Raw genomic sequence first — 23,328 nt, forward strand, 5'->3', positions numbered from 1 at the left:
TCAAGTAATTCAGCTAGCTCACTTATTAGATATTGGTGAACTTGAAACAGGTCAAGGAGCAAATCAGGTTAGTTCACTCCAACGACCAGGTGACACTAGGTGGGGTTCTCACCTAAATTCTATTTCTAGCCTTATGAATATGTTTAATGCAGTAAGTTCTGTTCTTCAAAATATTGCTACTGATGGATCATCTGGTTCAATTCGTGTTGATGGAGATACTGCTTTTAGTTATCTTGTGTCTTTTGAGTTTGTGTTTATCTTGTGCTTGATGAAAGAAGTATTGGGAATTACAGATATGCTTTATCAAGCATTACAAACGAAGACACAGGATATAGTAAATGCTATTCGTACAATAGCATCTACAAAACAACTTCTCCAAAATATGAGGGAAGATAGATGGAACTATTTTTTCATAAAAGTTAAAGAGTTCTGTGAAGAGCATGACATTGATGTTCCAGATATGGAACAAACTTATATTCTACGTGGTGGACGTGCACGTCAACAACTTGATCATTTTACCAATGAACGATTCTTTCGAAGTGAAGTTTTCTTGGTTACAATAGATACTCAGTTACAGGAATTGAATTACAAGTTCAATGAGAAGGTAATGGATATTTTATCTATTATGGCTACTTTAGTTCCGAGAAATGAGTTTAGATCCTTTAATGCTGGAGAGATATGCAAAATGGTGGAAAAATACTATCCAGAGGATTTCAGCCTACAAGATAGGTATATGTTAGAGAATCAATTGAATCATTTTATTTTGGATATTTCTCAAGATGCTGAGTTGAGAAAGATTGGAACAATTACAGAGTTGTGTCGATGTTTAGTTGAAACTAGTAGACATACTGCTTATAACTTGATTGACAGATTGCTTCGTCTACTTGTTACTCTTCCAGTTTCCACAGCTAGTGCTGAGCGAGCATTTTCTGCTTTGAAGATTATTAAGACAAGATTACGCAGTAAGATGGAAGATGAGTTTCTTAGCAATAGTTTGCTTGTATACGTAGAAGGTGAAATTGCAGAGAAATATGATTATGATGATATAATTCAAAACTTCAAGAATTTGAAGACACGAAGAGTTGATCTTTAAGCATTTCTTAGATAATTGTTTACTTTTTATTATAATCTAAATATATTTATTATTTTTATTAATTTGTTAAAAAAAAAATTGGCCCACCCTTCCGAAGAACCCTGGCTCTGCCCCTGCATGTTGGATTTGTAAGGACCTTGTGAGCTAGAAGGGGGGTTGAATAGCTTCACTTGATCAAGCTTGAACTTTTGTCGATGAAAGATTTACTTGCTACACAACCTCTCAACTCAACAATGCTAACAAGAAGGATTTACTTTGTATCTGCCTCCTTGAGGCGACTAATCCAAGGGTCTTCACTCAGCTCACTCTTCCACTATATCCTCTCCTTCTCGGACAAACCTCGAAGGCGGAGAAACTTTCTTACAACAGATTACAAGTTGTATACAAACAACCAAGCAACACAAAGAAGAAGAAGTAAAGAGATGTTACACAATGTGATGAGAATGCTTCTTCTTCTTCAAGAGGTTGCTCCAAGCTTTGTGGATGAACACCAGCTGGTTTCTTGATCACTAGAGCACAAGCACTTGGAGCATAAACAGTGTTGGTGTCTTCTTCCATGAAGAGCTCTCACCATTTAAACCAGTTCAGTTTTTAAGTCATCAGTCGACTAGTTTTACCATGACAGTCGACTGATTTGGTCAATGTCAGAAAATGGCCACTGAACAGCTGAAGTCACGCTTGATTCTGTCGAAATTTCAAATTTCAGTCGACTGACTTTTTCCTATTCGACTTTATGATATCAGTCGACTGATGTGAATGATCAGTCGAGTCATTTTACCTTCTATTTGCTTCCGAAACAGAGATAGTCGACTGATGCAAGGAGTCGAGTTTATCAATGCCAGTTGACTGATGTAGAGATCTAGAGTCGATTCTCTTCTGTTTGCTCTCGAAACAACTTCAGTCGACTGACTTTGAGAATCAGTCGACTGATCAGAGAAACTCACTCGATTGGCATGACTTTCAGTCGACTAAGACAGAGTATCAGGCGTAGTATTCTAGTATCAGTCGACTGGTCCTACCATACCAGTCGACTGAGACCAGGATTGAGTGGCTGAAATGAAGTCTTACCAAGTTCTTTCCTCGCTTGATCAAGATTCTGGTCGTCGACCTTCTTGATCTTCATTTGCCTTACATCGTAAGGGCTTTCCCATGCCAAGAGCTCGCTCCTCGACCCTCTTGGACTTCTCCTTTTGCCTTACGTCCGGTCTTCTCATCCGCAAGGATTTTCCACCATTTGCCTTATCCCGTAAGGACTTTCTCATGCCAAGAGCTCGTTTCTCGACCCTCTTGGACTTTCCTTTTGTCATACGTCCGGTCTTCTCACCCGTAAGGACTTTCCTCCATTTGTCTTACCCTGTAAGGACTTTCCTGCATACTTGATGCACAAGTTAGATTTCTCATCTTGTACTCTAAAGTTTATGGATGTCAAACATCAAAATATAACTTATGGGCATGATTGCAACAACAGGATTAGCTATGAAATTGCAACTAATGTAATACATACTTAATATGTTCAAAAATATTCTTGTTGTAACTATTATGATTTCATAGTTATTATAATACGAATTCAATCATGTTCATTTACATTACACATTGTAACAGTTACAAAACTATAATTGTTACAATACAAATTTGACTTAATTATTTAACATTCATCTTATAGAAGTTATAAAATTGTAGCTATTACGATATATATATATATATAGCAGTTATGATTTTATCGATTTAGATTTTAGATGAAAAATATAAGTGAGAGATAATAATGAAAATAATAATATATTGAAGGACAGGTGGGTAATTATATAAGTTATTGATGGATGGAGTGTTTTTTTATTAAAAATAAAAATGAAATATCCTTTTAATAATTTAACAAAAAAATAGGATGCTCTTCTGATTTTTACTCATTATTCTAAATATAAGATCACTCACTGTTATTATATAGTAAAAAAATAGTACCATAAAGTTGATAGTCAATCTCAAAATTATTATAAGAATATTTTAATAGTTTTGTCTCATACTTCAAAACTTGATCATTTGTTAAAGAAGAAACGATATTAATATCTTTTATTATTAAACTACCAATTACATATAAAACTTAATTTTTTTATTTTTTAAATATGTAATTATATTATATAATGATTTTTTAAAATCAGTCTTTAGAGAATTTTAATTTTATTTTATTTTGACAATTATACTAAGTATGTTGTATATGTTAATTTTAAAAAAATATATATGAAAATTTAAAAAAATTAAAAATAACGGGAAGGAGACGCGCATTTCCGTTGGATATATAAAATGTGGACGGGAGGAGTCGAACGACCACGTGGCACCATGTTACTGGTCAATCATCCTGAGATAAGGCGCTCCCCTTCCTCACACCTCACACCTCACACCCTTCTCCTTCCGTCTCTCCTTCGCCTTCTCCCTCCCCGCGATGCAATTCCTGCGGCCGCCGACGACCACCGCCCTTCCCCAACAACCATAGTCGCGTTCCGTATCTGCATAGCCCTCTCCGACCAATCTCTAATGGCCTCCATTCCTTCCGCTTCCTTCTCCTCGCCGTGCAGACAAGCCTCAGAGAGAAGGCCGTCCTTCGCCGGCGTGTGTTCCTCCTCCGTTACCTCCCTCCGCGGAGTTCGATTTGAAGTTCGTAAGATCAGCACCCGGAGGGTCGTCCGTTGCGTGGCGGCCGCCGCAAGCTGTGAGCTTTTTTCTTTTTGTTTTGCCAAATCCTATTTTTGTCGATTACACTGTTCGATTCTATCCAGTCTTAGTTACGGTTGATGAAATTTTATGTTACTCTGCTTCAAATTTTCATGTTTAGCCATAATTGTAACCGGTTTGTCTTTGCTTAGAGTTCGAGCGTGCGAAATCAAATGCCTGTTTGAATTTTTTTTTCTTTTTCTCAGTTGCAAGGAACATCCTTCTTTATAGTATATGTTTTTCTTGGTTTTGGTGGTTATTGTTTCAGCTAACTGTTAAAGTACCACTAAATCTCGACAGGCTCAGGTTTGTGTGGGTTTACTTGAATGCAGAAACTCTTTGTTTCCTTGATTCATGTCAAACTTGTTTACTAATTTCTAAATATTCAGGATTTTGTATCTTTCTAGAATTTCCACAGTTTCATTATGTAAATTATGTTCAACTTTTCACTAATGTCTGCTGTTGATTAGAAAAATGAGCAAAGAAAGCAGTTTTGTGATATTGGGAGCACTCAGATTTTTCTTGTTATTTGGTGGCAAAAAGAATTACCATATATTATTCTTCCTGTTCTTTGTTACCTGTTCAATTAGGCAGGAATTTTGAGATGGACTTGTTTGTTAATATCTTTAATATTCTTTATTATCCTTTTTTTACTGATTAGATGTGCCACCCACCGTATCAGAGACGAAATTGAATTTTCTCAAAGCATACAAACGACCGATTCCAAGCATATACAATAATGTGTTGCAGGAGCTTCTTGTGCAGCAACATCTGATGAGATACAAAAGCACTTATCAGTACGATGCTGTCTTTGCGCTTGGCTTTGTAACTGTATATGAGCAGCTGATGGAAGGGTACCCCAGCAGTGAGGATAGAGATGCCATCTTCCAATCATATATCAAAGCTTTGAAGGAGGATCCTGAACAGTACAGGTACTTGATATTATTGCAACCCTACCAGATAATTTTTAAAATTTATCCATGCTTGAGAATTGTCCATGCAAGCCTTTGCACGAGAGTAAGGTTTCTCCCTTCCAACATGGGCTGGTCACTGAATTTGAAGCTAGAAAATTGGCTTGCTTACAAATGTGAACTTGCTTACATTGATCCTGGATTGCTAGGAGCCTCATGCACTTTACCACCCTTTTTATGCAATGACATATTTAAAAAGTGGCCCACGATATCCCTTTAAGCTAAGCCCATCTTTCTGTGATGAATTTGTATTCCAAAGTTATTCCATAATAGTCTTCAGGCCTTCAGATGAATTTTAATTTCTCTGATAATACAGATTAACTTTTGCATATGCAGAATTGATGCAAAGAAACTGGAAGAGTGGGCTTCTTCTCAGACTTTGCCGCTAGAGAAGGAGAAGTAGAAGCCATTTTGAAAGATATCTCAGAGCGAGCACAGGGCAATGGAAATTTTAGCTATAGTCGTTTCTTTGCTATTGGACTTTTCCGTTTGCTTGAGCTGGCTAATGCAACTGAACCTACAGTGCTTGAGAAAGTAGTCCCTTTTCCATCACATCAACTTACATTTCACTTGCTGGTTCCTTTTGATTCATTTTTCTTGTTTACTGTCTAATTTGTGGTATTATTTTAAATTCACTTAATGCTACTAGGCAGTAAGAAGTTGTAGAGTGAAAGTGCAAGTGAAAACCTCAGAAAATTGAAACCCATACGATATCTTAAACACAGGGAGCAATGCATAATATAATAAGAAGGAACCCAAAATGTAATTTGGGGATTGGATTGGTAGTGCAACAATGATCCTCTAGTGGAATGGATCGTTGTTGATGGATGTAGGTGTGTATTCGGGGTTGAATACATCCGTGGGATTAGATCAAGTTGCATCCATTGGATCAAAATAAATAAAGAGGAATAGAAGAGAATAGATTAGAACCGTTGGATGAGATTAAGTCGTCTCCGATGGACGAGATCTATCCGGTTCGGTTTTAATTCTCTTTGGAAGGAAGAACCGGTTCACGAGGTGAACCAGAGATGGTTCATGTGAACCACACGCCCAAGAGATTGATCATGGCCATTGGATTGATGTGATCAAGTTATATTAAACAAGATTATATCGTAACCGTTAGATGAGATTAAGTTGCATCCTATGGATGAGATCTCTTCGGTTCAAGTTTATTTTCTTTTTAATATAATTAATCATGGAAATAAATCAATTATGGCCGGCCATAATAAGATAATAATGGAAATAATTATTTTTGTTGTTTCCATAAAGATCTAACGGCTAGAAACCAAGCAAGCTAATCTAAGGGCCTAGATTTAAGAAGTTTTTAATTTGGAAATAATTCATGGAATTAATTCAAATTAAAATTATTTCTTAATGGCTAAGAAAGGGGTGCTTGGTCTTGGGCATAAGGCTATAAAAAGAGGGCTTGAAGGGGGTGGGCGGCAACAATTACAAGAAATTGAGAAGAGGTGGCCGGCGCCCTTTCCAAAACCCTAGCCTCCCTGTGCCGCCGCCCACCTCTCCTTCTCCTTCCTTCCTCTTTTGTTTTCTTCTTCCACCGCCCCTTCTCCTTCTTCCCTAGAGGTGGCCGAACCTCTTCCTCCAAGTGGTGGCCGGTCCTAGCAAAAGGGAAGAGACAAGGCGAAGTTGCTGCGAGAAGAAGAGAAGGAGATCCAGTTCTTCATCCGAGGTGTTGCAGTTCCTTAGTTCCTGGAGGAGCGTTGTCCACCCAACGTCCAGGAAGAAGACAGGAATACAGCGGAAGGCAGCGAGGTCGACAAAAGGTTCTGGTAATATTGTTTCCGCAGTTTTTATTTTACTAGAATCAATTAGTTAAATAAACCGTAGACAATAATTTAGGAATCGGCGATCCTGAAGGATCGATTGATCTAGTCTTCCTTATAGACTTTGTCAATCGATCCAAGGCGGGATTAAATTTTTTTTGTTCTGCGGGGTTCTATGTTCTTCGGAGCGGATAGAATCCGGATCGCAGGACGGAGATCCAGATAATGGAGTTGCATATTTGTTCATACCAAGCCATCTTATTTTTTTTATCATCATTTATTATATTGTAGACTTACATACAACTGCTTTCATTATTTATGGTTGTTGTGATTAGATTTATGAGATTTCGATACCTACTTATTCTTCAAGCAAAGCTTCATATGAGAAAGTTATGTTTTTTTTTTCAAAGAAAAATTATCAAATGAATTGTGAGTTTTTTGCTATTTTGAAAATAGCATGGGTACATCTTATTCAGAAACTATGCATCACTTAGGAATCATATAACCCTTCAAGCTTTTGTAGTTAATTTCTAGAATAAAATTTGATATTATGAGGCTGTGATTGTTGATTCATGGCCCAGATCATTCATTTAAAGGATCCTGACTTTGTTATCTTATGCATTCTTAATTCAGGAAGATTACTTCTGTCAAGCATTAACTCAAACCATTGTTGTTTTGCAGCTCTGTGCTGCTTTGCATATAAATAAGCCTAGTGTTGATAGAGATCTTGATGTATACCGCAATCTTTTGTCAAAATTAGTACAAGCTAAGGAGCTTTTGAAGGAATATGTGGACAGGTAAATTATATTCTTTCGTTGTCTTCAAATCACTTTTAAGGTTTCATCAATACCACAACTAGCCAAAGCTGTGCATTCTGTTCTCTACCTCATCATCGAACGATAAGTTTATGAAACTCCATAAGAAGTACCTTTTTTTTTAAAAAAAAAATTGTTTGGTCTTCAAATTACTTTTGAACATTGTTCACTACAGCAAGCCATAAGCCATATACCCCAACTACTTGGGTTTATTCACCATTAAGCAAGTGCAATTGATAAGTTCCATCAGTCCCTGCTCGATACTACTGTTCCAGGTGCTTATTGATAATCTGGATGGAGAAACCTCCATGAAGCTAAACAGAAAGCTTTCTGCGATAAAATTAAAATTGTGTGCATCTACAAATTTCAGTAGTTAGAATGAGGGTGCTACATTGATTGGGATCCACACCACTGAATGCTAATGTAGCTACTGTTGAATGTCTCTTCTGCAGAGAAAAGAAGAAAAGAGAAGAAAGATCAGCATCTCAGAAGGGGAATGAGGCCATCACACAGTTTGTAGGACATATTTCTGTCTTTTGAGCATTGATTTTGTGACATCTCACCATGAGCCCAGCGGCCATGGCCAGTTCCTGTTCGACAAAAGCTTAAGCCTGGTTAGAACTTTTTTTCTAATTGTATGTAGTAGCAGCTTCAGGATAACTTGGATTGTGTATGCGGCTATCTTTTACATAATTGCCATATTTGGAGAATGAGCAAGTTTCAGAATTGTATCCATCTGCTTCATTTATGTCGCTTGTATAGTTTGCAATATCGATAGTCTTTTATTTGGCTTTCAACCACCTTATTGTCATCGAAAATATTCAATCGACATGGTTATCATTCAATCTACCGTGGTGATATAGTTTGCAATAATAATATAGTATCATTCATTTATATTAATATAAATGATGACATGATGAATTACTTTGTAATTCTGTTTTAAATATTTATGATTATTTTTGTAAAAGGATGAAAAAATTGATAAAGATGTTTTACATATGTTATGAGTAGAATGATTGAAATAAAGGATAACGTTAGGTGTTCTTTGTAATCATATAGATAAGAATATTAAAATAGATACACGAATATATGAGAATGTATATAATAAGAAATAAGAAGATTAGAAAATAAAATAAAATTATATGTATTGAGATAAAACTCAAGAGTGATACTTTAAGAATCAATAAATATTCAATTAGATAATTTGAGATGAAATTTAGTTAAATATAAATAAAAATATAATAGGAGATGTAGGATCTAGTCCATCTTATTTAATAGGATAAAAGATTTAATTGTCGTTGATGTGTTATCATTATTTCAAATTAAATTATAAAAATAGCAAAGATAATTATATAGATTTTAAAGTTAATTAAACTTTTTAAACAATAAAATTATATTATGACATAACATGTTATCATTATTTTTAAAAAATTAATTTAATTCATCTTTTTTAACTTATACACTTAAATATTAATTATATTTAAGAGGAACGAAGAGGAACATAGTTTGTTGATCAACGCAACTACTGAATTTATTATCGTATGAAATTTATTAAATTAATTGATAAATAATATTATACTATTATTATTATTGTGTACAATACTAATAAGAGTGACATGAATGATGCACAAATTTTTTTATATTGACATGATTTTATCATTAATTTTATTTCTTATCTATTTGAAATTTATGTTTATTTGTTTATAGGAAAATATTTTACAAAATAAAATGATAGAGAGAACAATTATTTTCTCATATTATAACACAAAAAAATTTCATTCCCTCTTCTCTTTTGAGAAATCTAAGATTGGAAGAGGAATATATTAAAAATAAAAAAATATTTTTAATTATTTTTTATAGTTTAAATATTCATTTTAATAAATTTATTTATCATAATCAACTCAACTATTTCTCGGAACGAGTTTCAAACCATTTCATGCTCGCATTTTCTATTAACTAAGAATATTTTTTTATTTCATGTTGAAATTTTGAAAAGTATTTTCTAAAAAATATTTTCTCATATTTAATACATAAATTAATTTAAATTTTATAATGAATAAATTAATTGAAATTGTTTTGCAGGCTGGTCCGTTTAATAGGGCAAACATGGGCGGAACCTTCCGAAGACAATTCCACTGCCTGGCCCCGCGCCGCCCTATCGTGGCCTACGTTCCCACCGCCGACTCTGCCATCGTTAACCAATTCCTCTTCTCTCTCTACGCCCCGCCGCCGCTGTTGAAGCTTTCGCACGAATTCTTCCCTCCAGTTCATCTCTCGAGTCGAGGTTGCCAGAGGATCGGATCGCCTTCAGCTCTTTCGGTTTCTGCTGCACGCAATCTAGTAGCCTCTCTCGATTTTGCACCTCCTCATCTTTTCTCGGGGTTTTGATTATGAGAACGTAATGTTCCGCCTCTTATCGATTCCTGGAAGGTAACTCTTCGTCTTCTTCCATTCGCTGTTTCTCTCATTTTTTGGGAGGGTTCTACGTGTGTTTAAAGAAATCTTTTTTTTTTATATATTTTTTATTGGACACTGTTTGAGAAATTGGAGCAACGAAAGCTCAAATCTTTGCTAATTTACTCAAATAAATAAATATTGAATGATCTTGCAGGGTATTGGCATTCCATGAAAACAGGAAAGCTGGCTGCTTTTGGCAGTCCAGGCAGAGAATTGGCTACTCAACTTCAGGAACGTATGGGTCAGTTGCTAAGAAAGGGTTGCCCTTTATCTTGTTCAGGTTGTTTTCAACCCATAGGGTTTCTTATAGGGGAACTAACATGCTTGTACCATGCAAAGCTGTGGGTTATGTTCAACGAAGTAGTTTCTCTAATTATTCGGTAACCGATCATGCTCAATTGTCTTGGAAGAGGCTCAGTCTATTCTGTTCTTGTGACAGTCCAGCATTATCTGTTATCAGTAAGTTAGCTTGTGCGATAAGCTTGTCATTCACCCGGTTCCAAGTAGTGCCAGGTATTCTTGCTCTTGGTGTTGGGGAATTGGTGTGGGCTCAGAGAACCTTGGCAGAGGGCAATTACTATACTTTGAAAAATGGTCTTCTTTTGCAGGCAGAAGCTAGCAGCCTATACTTCTCTTCAGTAATTTCCTCTATCTTGGAAGGAATTATTTTGATATTCCGGGCAGCATATTTAACAATATTGTTCTTTCCAGCTGTAGTATTAGCACCTTTTGCGGATAGTTCTGGACCTGAATTCAGGAAAAGATGGGTACATCTTGTACATCACACTCTAGAGAGAGCTGGTCCTGCCTTCATAAAATGGGGTCAGTGGGCTGCAACACGACCTGACCTCTTTCCGAAAGACCTTTGCCTCGAGCTCACAAAACTTCATACAAAAGCACCTGCCCATAGCTTTGCATACAGTAGAAGTACCATCGAGAAGGCATTTGGCAGGAAACTATCTGAAGTCTTTGACTACTTTGAGGAAAAACCGGTAGCATCAGGGAGCATTGCCCAAGTTCATCGAGCTTCGTTGAGGTTCCGCTATCCAGGCCAACGTCTGAAGAAACCAATTGATGTTGCAGTGAAGGTTAGGCATCCTGGAGTTGGTGATTCAATCAAGAGGGACTTTTTAATCATCAATCTTCTTGCCAATGTTTCAACTTTGATCCCTGGTTTAAGCTGGTTGAGGCTGGATGAAAGTGTAAGGCAATTTGCAGTTTTCATGATGTCTCAAGTTGATCTCTCTCGAGAAGCTGCCCACCTAAGCCGATTTATATACAATTTCAGAAGATGGAAGGATGTTTCATTCCCGCAGCCTTTGTATCCGCTGGTGCATCCTTCTGTTCTGGTCGAGACATTTGAAAAAGGAGAAAATGTTTCTCGCTATATTGATGATGAATATGATGGAAATAGTCGGATAAAACAAGATCTTGCTCACATTGGCACACATGCACTCTTGAAGATGCTTCTGGTGAACTTCTATCCTATTATTTTGTTTAGATTTATACTGGCTTTGCTTCTTTAACTGCCTCTGCAATACCAGGCTGTTGGCTTAATCAATAATTGAAATTTAAAATACTCAAGCTATTCTTTATCATTTGGTACAAACCTTGCATGCTAATGAAAATACAATTTTTGACTGAAATGTCGAGATATACAAACTCTTAACAGGCACATTGATATGATTTATTTCCGTCATTTAGTTGAGTTGTGCTATTAACTTTACAAATATCAATACATGCTCTAAAGGTCTTTTTCCTATTTTAGGTGGACAACTTTATTCATGCTGATATGCATCCTGGAAACATCCTTGTTCGGGAACCTCAAAGCAACAGATCAAACAAAGCAATCTTTAGACCCAAACCTCATATAATTTTCTTGGATGTAGGCATGACTGCCGAACTCTCTAAAAGTGATCGTGCAAATTTGTTAGAGTTCTTTAAAGCTGTAGCTCTTAGAGATGGTCGCACTGCCGCAGAATGTACACTGAGACTATCACAGCATCAAAGTTGCCCCAATCCAAAGGCTTTTATTGAGGTTTAGTTTTAAATTTATTTATTTTATTTCTTTCTACATGTTTAACAATTCTGATCTTCCTATTCCACCATTTAGTTATGACAACATATGGATAACAATAAGAATCATGAGCACCAACTATCTCATTCTTCATTGAATTCTATATCAATCTCTATCACTAGTAATAGTAAGTGTGTGTATATATATATATGTCTATTGTTTTAGTAACATTTGTACCTCACATATTCATCTTAGGATTTTTCATTACACTACGCTAAATTTTGTATGTACTATTTCAGAGCTAGCCAATGCTCTGACGCATAAAACACGATTGTTTGTACCGTAGTTTTAGGAAAGCTTCCTTTTAGTCAAAGGGGCACACAATAATCACAAAGGACTCTAAAAGCTTTTTTTTTCACTTCAATCGTCTACATTTATGCTATTATTAAGATCTTAATGAATATTTTCTTTTTGTTGAATGACAAATGCAAGATGTCTAAAACTTGTAGAGGTTTTTCCCCCATTCATCTTCACTATTCACTCAAGTCACTTTTTCTTTATCATCGAAGCTACATTTTAATTTTTTTTAACTTTTTAGTTTGTAAAATCCCTCTACATAATTCAAGATTTGAGTATGCCTATTTATGTCTTCATCAATTTATCACAATATGGTATTCCAACAACAACCCTAGGAGATGTATCTTGAGTAAGACTAGTAAGTTCATAGTAATCAAAACATATAGATATTTAGTACTCAATGCATGGATCATTCAAGGATAACATGCCAGTATGCCATCATCACCGCAATATGTTTTCTACAAATACTAAGATCACCAAATGAGCTATAAGAGCAACTATGATTGTGCTCAAAATTTGCAAAACATAAGTACTGCCCGACATAGATCAGACATACTTGTTAAATTAAACTTCTACATTCTTAAATTAGGAACTTCTAGCTTACATATTGTCGAACTTCATATTTAATTTGGAACTTCTTGTTCATGTGATATTTGCATCTTTATTTCTGTAAGCAGGAGTTGGAGAGGACATTTACATTTTGGGGCACCCCTGATGGTGATATCTTTCATCCGGTGGAATGCATGCATCAATTGCTTGAGCAAGTACGACGCCATAGAGTCAGTATTGATGGCAATGTTTGCACTGTGATGGTGACGATTCTGGTTCTCGAGGTACGCACGTTATATGGTTAATGCTGTTGCTCATTCATATTGTCTTTTGTTAATGTGATGTTTGGTTATGCAAGACCACTGATTTAGTAGAGATACGAAAGTTAAATGGACATGTGGCAAGTTTACTTAGGATTTCTTGCATATGTTTTGCATACTACCATGCTATTGTGGTTGGATCACAAAAGATTAAATACTAATCTGATAAATTTATTAGTTGGCTGGGATCACATTGCCATGTAGTTAGATACAAGTTTGAATTCAGTCTGGGCCGATGGGGTCCTGTTTGGCCTGGGACAAACTATTGTGTAGGGTTGTCTGAGTTAATATGGTTTGGTCTAGACAATTGTTGGACTGCCCAAAGTGGATTCAGAGACTGGTCCAGATGTTCATCTGGAAGTTCTGAGTGCCAGTGTGGTTTGGCCTGTTGATTCAAGTCTTGAGTTTATCTGAGTTGGAAGCAATTCAGCCCGAAGTGGGTTGCGTCTTTGCTAAAATGAGTCCAAGGTAGATGAAGACTTGGCCCAGCGAGATTCCTCCTGTCTCTTTCGAGTGGTTGGTTGTATCTCGGTTGATACTAAAAAAAGGTGGTGGAAAAGGCAACTCAAAAAAGCTGCAAAAGCTCTGATGTTGCATTAGTTGGCCTTTCAACGACGAGGGGGCACAAGTTTTATAGAGGCCCCAACACACGCGCCACATGGTGCTGTCAAGTTGGTTCCTCTAAGTCGCCCATGAACACTAGCGTGCACAACTATAGTTCCCCTAGTTATCCTTGCGAGGTCTATCCATCGATTTTAGAACTTTCTAGTTGTTGTATTGTTGTAGTTTTTGATTTTATTATTATTATCACTTGTTGAGAATTCAAAATCTTACAACTGCAGCTTGTGTACTCGCAGGGATGGCAACGGAAGTTGGATCCTGGCTTCGATATAATGAACACACTAAAAACACTGCTTCTCAAAGAAGACTGGGCACGATCCATTGATTATTTTTTTCCCCAACAATTTTGAAATTGTATATATAAACAAACTTCTTATCAGGTATGTTATCAAAATCTAGTTACATGCTTCATTTTTTTTTCTTACTCTGTTTCCTTCAAACCTGTATAACACCTGTTTACTACATATTCATCCATGTCTACTTCGACAGTTGCAGATAGTATTCAAAGGAATCCTCATTACTCTGCTTAGATTGTTAGGGCACAATGCTAAGGACTATAAATAGACAACGCTATAATATCAAAAAGATCCACTTCTACCTTATAACCTGAAGTGTCTCGACCGAGCTACTTTCACCTTAAATGCCCTATTGGATCTTGACTGAACTCAAAACCCAAACTGTATTCAAGCTTGATATACTGAATAGATCAAATGAGCCAATTGAGTTAAGTGCCAAACTAACCGGGCATGAATAAATCAGATCTAACTGAAGAAATGGGTTAACAAAGAGTTGGTTGTTCAAAAGAAGTGAGCACCTAATGGCCTAGTCGCTTATCTAAGACTAGCTGCCTCCTTTAACCGAGATGGTGTGATTTGGATGCCTGGTTTGGTCTGGATTGTGTCCTCGTCTGAGCCGACTCTCTCGGCTACCTTCTGGTCCAACCAGCTTCTCCAAAAAACTGTTTGCTGCCTGGCTGCAATGAACAGTATCAACTTCAATTGTGCACTTTCTGAATGGGCAAAATTTGTAGAACATACACGGCTTCATATGTTAATTCATATGAATGGTGTGAATGATTCTTTTTTGAATTTTCAAGCCATTAGGGATTTTTAGTTTACCATCATTGTTAGATTTTGAAGTTTGGCCTGGAAGAATCTCAAAGGTATTGGGCAGGTGACAAAATGATTTTCATACTGGGTCAATACTACAACAATAATAATAATTAAGTTTTATGTTGCTAGATGAGATCGGCTATATGAATCTTTCTACGCACTCTAATATTATTTATATTTAAATAAATTTTATTTTATTTTATTATTATTAATTATTATTTTTATTTAATATGCATATTTATTATAATTTTATATCACTTAATTTAAGTATTTATTAATAGTCTAAATATATGTCTGTATTATTTTAAATATATTTTAAATTTTTTTTTATAATATATATAAATTTGATTTTTTTTTTCTAATCGGATATCCATCTTAATATTTTCATTTTAATGATTCATATCTTTTTATTTATTTCAGCAAAAGGTAGAATCTGTCATCTCAGTAGTTCCATATGATTGGTTTCTCGATCATCTATGAGAAGGTAAATTGAAAAGTTACAGTTGATCACGATGGAGAAAGGCATTGCTTCGACTTCATCGAGATTCGATCCTTGTCCACTTCAACAATTCTGTTCTGTTGAAAGCAATTCAACTATATCTCGAGGGTTATTTTTTTACTCATGTGTTCAAGTCATGATCGTCGTTAATGTCCTATTACTTTGTCAATATGAATATTTTTTTTTTGACAAAATTGAAAAATGCCCTTTTATTTATATTATAAGAAAACTTTATTTTTTTAGAAAAATATCAAAATAATACTCCACTTATATATTTTTTTTGTCTAAAATATCTTTTTCTCTTAACCCATCTATTATAGAAATATAAATGAAAGCGATTTTAAAGTGATGCGGCTTTGGTTAAATCAAATTTAAAACAGATAATACAAGAATATTTTAGATAGAAAATATGTAAAATGTTATTTTGATATTTTTTTTTAAAAGTAAATTTTTTGACATAAAATTTAAAAAGTACCCTTTTATTTATATTATCAAAAAGGCACAAAATACTTTGATGCTATTTTGATTAAAATAACCAAAAACATAAGAATATTTTAATAAAAAATTATATATAAAATATTATTTATATATATATATTTTTAAAAGAAGTTATTCATTGATAAACTTAATAAAAAACACTCTTAATTTTCTACCAATCCTTTTCTGCCTACTTAATTCACTTAGCAATTTTTTACACCATCCAATTTGCCATTCATTATTCTCTTTTACTTTGAATAATATTTTTTTTAAAAAAGAAAATCTCTGAAGTTGACTAGTGATGACTAGTTGGGATCAGATTCTAAGCCCAATCATCATCTCAGGTTATAAAAAATGAGATAGATATATAGGTAGATAATCGATAAATAGAGAAAGAGAAAAGGATTGGTGGAGTATAAATATTTTATATAATGACTTTTAATGTTTTAAAATTGATTTTGTGATTCTTTATTATGATCTCTCTCGAGGTAATTCTTTATCAAGTTTTAAAATTGATATTATGTTTCAAATGGTTAGTGAATTCAAAAATGCTGATTGTTAAGTTGGATTGCCATTTTTTTTTTATTTATTTTGATGGTTAATCAAAAACTTTTATAGGACTTGCTCGTTCATTCTAGAATTAATCGATCTAAAGGACTGGATGCGTGATGCCAATTAAAAAAATTGATATTTTGATTTTTTTTTATCATGATCTCACACGAGGTAATTCTTTATTTTGAACTGCTAATAAGATTATACTTCTAATAGTAATATTATACGATTTTGAACTTTTAACTTTGATTTTTTTAAAAAGGCAAACATTAAAATTGGCCCTTATTTTTATTATTATCGTGCCCTAAGTTGAAAATATTTTAAAAAATATCCCATCCGAAAATTTCTTTTAAAACTGTTATTTTTATTAGATTGGTTTAATATTTTTATAGCAAATTTAGCTAAAGCTATTAGTAATTTTGATTAAATCAGAATAATTTTAACATAATTTTGATCAATATTAAAATAATTTTAATAATTAATGACTCATATTATATTAATTTTGATTAATACTAGAACAATTTTGATCAAAATTATTGAATCATTTTGATCAAAATTGAAGTAATTATGATTAATATCGAAGTAATTTGGACTGATATTAGAATATTTTTTATTAAAACTATTTCACACTGTACAATTTTGATCGACCATTATTATAATAGTGTTACAACACTTGTGATCAACATCTAAACAATTTTAATTAATATTGGAATAGTTTTGATCAATATAAAGTAATCTTGATTAGAGTTGAAGTGTTCAACCAAAACTACTTTAATAATGTCCAACTAGTCTAATAAAACAAAAGGGTTATTTTGAAAATAAAAAATTATGATGAATACTTTTTATTTTTTTTTTTAGAAAGATGATAATACAATCATCCAAAAGATTTGATTTAGTAATAGAGGTATAGAGTTCGGACGATGATAATATGATCATCCAAAAGATTTGATTTAGTAAATAAATAAATAAGAGAATTAGAATTTATATTTAATAGAAATGAATTATTTAAAAATTGATTTTAAGTAGGCATAAACTATATTCTAAATCTATCAAACAAATAAATTAGGAAGAAAATTATACCTCCGGACAGGATTATTATAAAAGATAACTAATTTAATTAGGATGAAAATAGGGAGATCCACTTCCCCCGCATGGAAACTCTATGGATGGAGTCTCTCCATAAATAGCTTCTTAGTACGGTGGGAACGCAATGGAAAATTTTCAAACCTGCTCGTACGCCAAGTCTAGCCCATCATTGTCGCGCATTGACTCTTCCACACTTCGTCTATTCACAAAGAAGGTAGGTTTCGGGGTAATACAATTGGGCGTTTACTAACGGCTTTGACTTATCGTCTCCGAATCTTCAAATGGAAACGCCAGCCGTTGCCGTGCTTTTCTCCTCTCGCTCCCGATCGCTCGTTATAAGAATGCGAGCTTGGAATCGGCCATGGATCCATCCATAGTCGCCTGGGAATCTTCTTCGCTTCGGCTGTCGGAAAACCTCGTCGCCCGTGTAAGTGTCTTCACTCAGTGGCGGAGAGCCACTTAAACTAGCGATGTGAGGATCGTTTTAATCTCCTTTTCCCCCTTTTGTTTCCTTTCGCGATTCAATGTTGGCGTTTTCGGTTTTTGTGGGGAGCTCCGATATTTTGTCCTTTTTTCCCTGGAATTTTCGGCAAAAGAATCGATTTTGAGCTTTCTCTGGGATCGGGAACGGAACCGTTTAAGTTTGATCATCGTTCCATGATAGTTCATAGCGCTTTCTTCCTTTTTTGTCTTAGCTTCAACTGATTGTGCTACTGCACCGCGTATGGAATAAAAATCTGTGATTTGATTGGGCAATGGCCACATCAAGAAACTTACTCTCTACTTCCTGCCTTTCGGGTGATTAAGCTAAGCAATTGTGATGCTCTGAGAGGTGAGCGCGATATGATATTTGTCACATACGCTTTTTAACTTCATAACGAGAGAAAAAATGGAAAATTTTGAATGATTGTGTTGTTTGTTTAGGTAAAACCTAGGTTTTCCAATCACGTTATTCAGCATATCTTGAAACAGTAAGCGTGCAAATAGACTTATAGATTTGTGTCAGGAACCTAACTGAGAGCTGGTTGAGAACATGGAAGAAATCGTGTAGGGAAATCGATTGGCCAAAGTTGGGGAAATTCTCCAACCTGCATAAAATTCCAGTAAAAAATGTTGAGTCGCTGTTGCTTCTACAGCTCTCACAAAGGGGCATCCCCTGCACAACCTTGCTAAGGAAAGTAGCTCCCTCATCACATTCATCACATTTTGTAGTACTCAATTTCCCTACTCATCTTATCAGCCTGCATAGCACGTCAATGCCTCGTTCCTCTGACGGCTACATCACAGTGCCTCCTTCCAGCTTCTGACCATCAGTAATGTTTTTTTAGTATTGTAGTGCAAACTCAAGTCTGGTCATGTGATGACGTTTTCCTTTCTGCCCTTGATTCAATGTTTGGTGTGCTGATCCTTTGGGAAAATAATCTCTCTCAATTTAAATATCTTGGTGCCTTCTGATGATCCCCAGAAGAAAAGACTTCGATTTGTCTAGAATGACTTTATATCTTATTTAGTATGCTATGAATTTTCCTTTTGAAATACACCAGCAATGAATATCTTTGATAAAAATATACTAGCCTTTTGGAAATAACACACTGTTCCGACCAAATACCGTGGATGATCAAGCCACAGCCACCAAACTGTTGATGTGCACGCTCCTCGGAGATAGTCGTCGAAAAAATGAAGAGACCTGAAAAGTACTCAAAAAGAGAGTTAGAATGACACCGGAGATAGATCTCAGCAAGCCACTCCGACACTCAAGTTAGGATTTGACGTGAGGAAGGAGATTAAAAGCTTGGGGAAGTTAGGATTTCGTGTGTGCATACCTATGCCCATGGGTATCGGCAACCTTTTATAGAATTGTCAATATCCGTTTCAGATACATTCCGAAATACGCACTCTAATTTAAAAAGGTTTCGAAACATACACTTCCGTTTCGATATACTTGTTCCAATTGTCATTGTCTTCCAGGATATTTTCCTATTTTTCTGAGTGAAATAGTCTTAAGATTTTCTGATTTTGCGGGCTTAGATTCAGCCTGAGATTGAGACAAAGTCAGCATAAAAGGCCGAAGAGGTCGACACATGAGGCTGAGAAGACCTTGAGGTCGGAACCCTAAGTCAGGACCCGAGACCGAAAATAGGTTGGCACACAAGGCCGAGAAGACCCTGAGGTCGGAACCCTAGGTCAGGACCCGAGACTGAGAAGAGGTCGGTACATGAGGCCGAGAAAATCCTGAGGTCGGAAATCTAGGTTAGGACCCGAGACTGAGAAGAGGTCAACACATGAGGCCAAAAAGACCTTGAGGTCGGAACCCTAGGTCAAGACCCGAGATTAAGAAGAGCTCGACACATGAGGCCGAGAAGACCTAATGGATGCCAAGGTCGGAACTCGGGACGGAGATTTGTCAACTAACCACCCTTTGAACATCATTTTATCCTCTCTGATCTTACTTAACAATTTTACTCATTTCTTACTTTAAGGCCACGTGGTGGTCACGTGACAACCACATGGCGGTTGGGCGATTCCACCGTATCACATACTTTTATTGAGTTTTCATTTTCATAACTTGTGGATATTTGTATGGATTCATTTTATGATTACTGTATTGTGTAACATATAACAAAATTTTCTCCTAAAACAAGTATAATCGAGAACTTAGTATGTTCTTCAAGCATTTTTCTCTTGGATGGACACTTTTCATTGCCGTTTGTTTTTCCTATTATGATTATCTGGTTGGGTAAGTTTTCTTTTTGATATTAAATCTTATTAATTTAAGCTATAAATTATTATCATTAACCCAGTAAACAGGTATTGCTAGTGACAGTTAATCGGTGAAGTAATTGACACAGAATTAAGAATGAGTTACTCTACTGAAGAAGGAGCACCTATTATAAATGAGGTTAGTTCTTTTTAGTTCTCAACTAATTAGTTACTTGCACTTAACCAAATTATCCTTACTCTTCTACTTGTCTTCATATTCTGCCTTATGAATGGACAGGGAAGGAATTTGGCAATTTTAGTCTGCTGGCTACTAGGAAATGGTTGTCTTTTCTCATGGAACAGTTTGCTGACAATTCAAGATTACTATATGTACCTTTTTCCAGTATGTATTTTTTCTTTTACTCAATTCTGATAATGCTGTTTGTTTTTTTTTTCTTGAATTAGTTTTACATATGCAATTTCTCTTGCCTAACTTTGAAATGAAGAAGACTACTTAGTTCTGCTAGTGACTAATTAAGGGCTCCACTATCAAATTTATTTAAGTGCACTACTGAAGAAGTCCCCATGAATGCGGTGAAATTTTAAGTGAGTGTTTATAGACAAAATTCTAGTTTGTATCAGTGGTTCACATTGAGCTGTCAGTTGAACATTGTAAATTGTCTTTTTGTGTACTCCCTTGTGTTTTTTACTATCAGCAAGACAAAGTATAATTAGTTTTACAATTGATAAACTTATTTCACCACATTGTTGCAGGACTACCACCCAACTAGAATTCTTACTGTTGTTTACCAACCTTTTGCCCTGGGAACAATTGCTATATTTGCATATCGTGAAGCAAAGATTAACACCAGAAATCGCAACTTAGCTGGATACACTCTCTTTTTCTTGAGTTCATTAGCTCTAATTGTGGTAAGTATCAAATTTGTTTTTTGTATTTTCATTAGCATCCAAATTCTTGATTCCCAAAGCAAGTTTCTCCACTATAGTTGGATGTTGCAACTTCTGGAAAAAGTAGCATTGGAGCATTTATAGGTGTATGCTTTGTAAGTGGGGCATTTGGAGTTGCTGATGCACATGTGCAAGGGGGGATGGTTGGTGATCTTTCTTTAATGAGCCCAGAGCTTATGCAAGTAAGATATTAGTGTCGATCTAATTCATTTAAGGTCAGCCAAAGCAATCAGACATGAAGTTTTCTTGTGAGTGCAGTCCTTCTTGGCTGCTAGCAGCTTCAGGGGCAATAACATCTGCTTTGAGGTTAATCACAAAAGCAGCTTTTGAGAACTCCCAAAATGGTTTGCGGAAGGGAGCAAGTATGTAAGATGTTCAATTTTGATTAATAAACCATTTTTATTTTATATAAATATAGAATTACAATCCAAAGTATTGAGTAATTAGTAATATTTGATTGAAGTCTGAAACTTCATAACCTTGGTTTTCCATTCTAGTTGGCTTTGTTATTCTATTTCCCCAAATCGAGTCTTTCTCGGGCTCAACAGTTTAATGAAATATCTTCTAACATATATTCTCCAACAAATATGTGCTTATTGGATCTATTGACTATTGTACTGAATATAGTACAGGTTTGGTATCATGATCAACTACTAAATTGTTTTATTAGCCAATTTTGCATAAATTTATAGTAAAATTAGTTAGATCATGTCAAGTTTAACAGTTATATAGTTTTATTTCGCTTTCTTCTCTGATTATAGTTCTTATCATCATTAGATATAATAAGGACAATGACAATTCCTAATTTCTTCCACTATACCTGAAGCATTGAGTTCTTATAGGATGTGCTGAAGTTTCATTTGTGCTTCTTCTTGCAGTGATGTTCTTCTCAATTTCATGTTTCTTTGAGCTTGTGTGTGTTCTTCTTTATGCATTCGTCGTCCCCAAACTGCCGATCGCGAAGTACTACCGTGAAAAGGCTGCCTCTGAAGGCTCAATGACAGTTTCTGCTGACCTTGCTGCTGGTGGAATGCAAAGACACCAAGTCCAAGAGGTAAGGTTCCATTGCAGAGTTTTAGTCTACTAGTGCAAAACATACTCATAAAAACCTATCCTTGGAACTTATTTGGTCATTCCAGGTTGAGGATCCAAAACTTAAAGAACGTTTGAGCAACAAAGAGTTGCTCTTAGAGAATATTGATTATGCGATCGACGTATATCTTCTCCATGTTTTGACACTGTCAATATTCCCTGGATTCTTGTCTGAGGACACAGGCTCTCACAGCTTGGGCTCATGGTAAGGATATGCAAATGATCTATTTTTCACATCTCCACAAATCTCGACATTGCAATTGTAACTTCGCGAGCATCCATAGGAAGACCGATACATTTAAATGTTTTCAGCACCAGTTGCCTTTGAATTTGCTTCAGGTATGCACTTGTGCTGATCGTTATGTATAACGCCTGGGATCTCATCGGAAGATACATTCCTCTTCTGAAGAAATTGGTGCTATCATCTAGGAAAGGTCTTATGGCCGCAATTCTTTCGCGATTCCTACTCATTCCAGCCTTCTACTTCACAGCCAATTATGGGGACCAAGGATGGATGATCATGTTGACCTCATTCTTAGGACTAAGCAATGGTTACCTTACTGTCTGTGTTCTTACTGCCGCACCAAAAGGATACAAAGTAACATGTCAATTTCCTTGTTTCTTCCTTTCTTTCGATAATCAAAAGCATTCTTTCAAAGAGACTAAATGGAATTTGTTTGCACAGGGACCAGAGCAGAATGCTTTGGGAAACTTGCTTGTAGTATGTCTTCTCGCCGGTATTTTTACTGGTGTTTTGCTTGATTGGTTATGGCTGATCGGCAAAGGTTGGTAACAATGCTTCTATTCATTATCGCTAAGTTTAGGAGACTACTCTGGTGCCTAGTTAAGCTGTATAGTTATTGCTGTTTAATAAGATGTACTAAGAATGTTATTAGTTTGATGATTTGCGACTCGAGGAGTCACAGGACCGTCATCATTTTTTAACAGTCGAATGTTATATGACCGTAAGCTTTCTGTTGAATGTGTTATATATCAAAGGTTCAAGAGCTTCCGATCAATGCCACCTCAACATCGACATTCACCTAAACAAACCAGGTTTTTAGGCAAGGCAAACTTGTCCCCCAAACACTACAACCACCTAGGCCAAGTCCAATCCACCTCGGCGGAACTCTAAAAGCCTTACAAGGCATCTC

General features: G+C 35.5%; 4 protein-coding genes across 4 annotated transcripts; all 4 read left to right on the plus strand.

Moving 5' to 3' along the window:
* Nucleotides 1-133: 133 nt before the first annotated feature.
* Nucleotides 134-1,093, plus strand: LOC141826399 (uncharacterized). The gene has a single exon (XM_074713645.1). The coding sequence runs from the start codon at nucleotides 134-136 to the stop codon at nucleotides 1,091-1,093; it is 960 nt and encodes a 319-aa protein (XP_074569746.1).
* Nucleotides 1,094-3,499: 2,406 nt separating this feature from the next.
* LOC141827883 (protein THYLAKOID FORMATION1, chloroplastic-like) lies at nucleotides 3,500-8,163 on the plus strand. The gene is given in 6 exon segments (XM_074715222.1): nucleotides 3,500-3,794; nucleotides 4,458-4,728; nucleotides 5,104-5,141; nucleotides 5,144-5,301; nucleotides 7,233-7,348; nucleotides 7,819-8,163. Coding segments are annotated over 6 exon segments (846 nt in total). The 5' UTR covers nucleotides 3,500-3,619; the 3' UTR covers nucleotides 7,907-8,163.
* Nucleotides 8,164-9,515: 1,352 nt separating this feature from the next.
* LOC141826895 (uncharacterized) lies at nucleotides 9,516-15,397 on the plus strand. The gene is made up of 6 exons (XM_074714214.1): nucleotides 9,516-9,796; nucleotides 9,978-11,295; nucleotides 11,592-11,861; nucleotides 12,875-13,030; nucleotides 13,924-14,067; nucleotides 15,220-15,397. Exons 1-5 carry the CDS (start codon nucleotides 9,768-9,770, stop codon nucleotides 14,035-14,037), a joined length of 1,887 nt encoding a protein of 628 aa, XP_074570315.1. The 5' UTR covers nucleotides 9,516-9,767; the 3' UTR covers nucleotides 14,038-14,067; nucleotides 15,220-15,397.
* Nucleotides 15,398-17,707: 2,310 nt separating this feature from the next.
* On the plus strand, nucleotides 17,708-23,119 carry LOC141827742 (equilibrative nucleotide transporter 3-like). The gene is given in 11 exon segments (XM_074715057.1): nucleotides 17,708-17,840; nucleotides 20,238-20,312; nucleotides 20,412-20,516; nucleotides 20,888-21,043; nucleotides 21,121-21,264; nucleotides 21,341-21,351; nucleotides 21,353-21,444; nucleotides 21,961-22,136; nucleotides 22,222-22,379; nucleotides 22,514-22,772; nucleotides 22,860-23,119. Coding segments are annotated over 11 exon segments (1,350 nt in total). The 5' UTR covers nucleotides 17,708-17,774; the 3' UTR covers nucleotides 22,968-23,119.
* The last annotated feature ends 209 nt before the right edge of the window (nucleotides 23,120-23,328 follow it).

This window comes from Curcuma longa, chromosome 4 (genome assembly GCF_044706935.1).
Source record: "Curcuma longa cultivar G26 ecotype Majalengka, Jawa Barat chromosome 4, ITB_CL_G26_1.1, whole genome shotgun sequence".
Classification (NCBI taxonomy): domain Eukaryota; kingdom Viridiplantae; phylum Streptophyta; class Magnoliopsida; order Zingiberales; family Zingiberaceae; genus Curcuma; species Curcuma longa.

Excerpts from the sequence above, each read along its gene's own strand:
- LOC141826399 (XM_074713645.1), top strand. The coding sequence starts at position 134 with ATGAATATGTTTAATGCAGTAAGTTCTGTTCTTCAAAATATTGCTACT.
- LOC141826895 (XM_074714214.1), top strand. The coding sequence starts at position 9,768 with ATGTTCCGCCTCTTATCGATTCCTGGAAG. Across the intron at positions 9,797-9,977 it reads CTCTTATCGATTCCTGGAAG|GGTATTGGCATTCCATGAAA; the intron begins GTAACTCTTCGT and ends ATGATCTTGCAG. Across the intron at positions 11,296-11,591 it reads CACTCTTGAAGATGCTTCTG|GTGGACAACTTTATTCATGC; the intron begins GTGAACTTCTAT and ends TTCCTATTTTAG.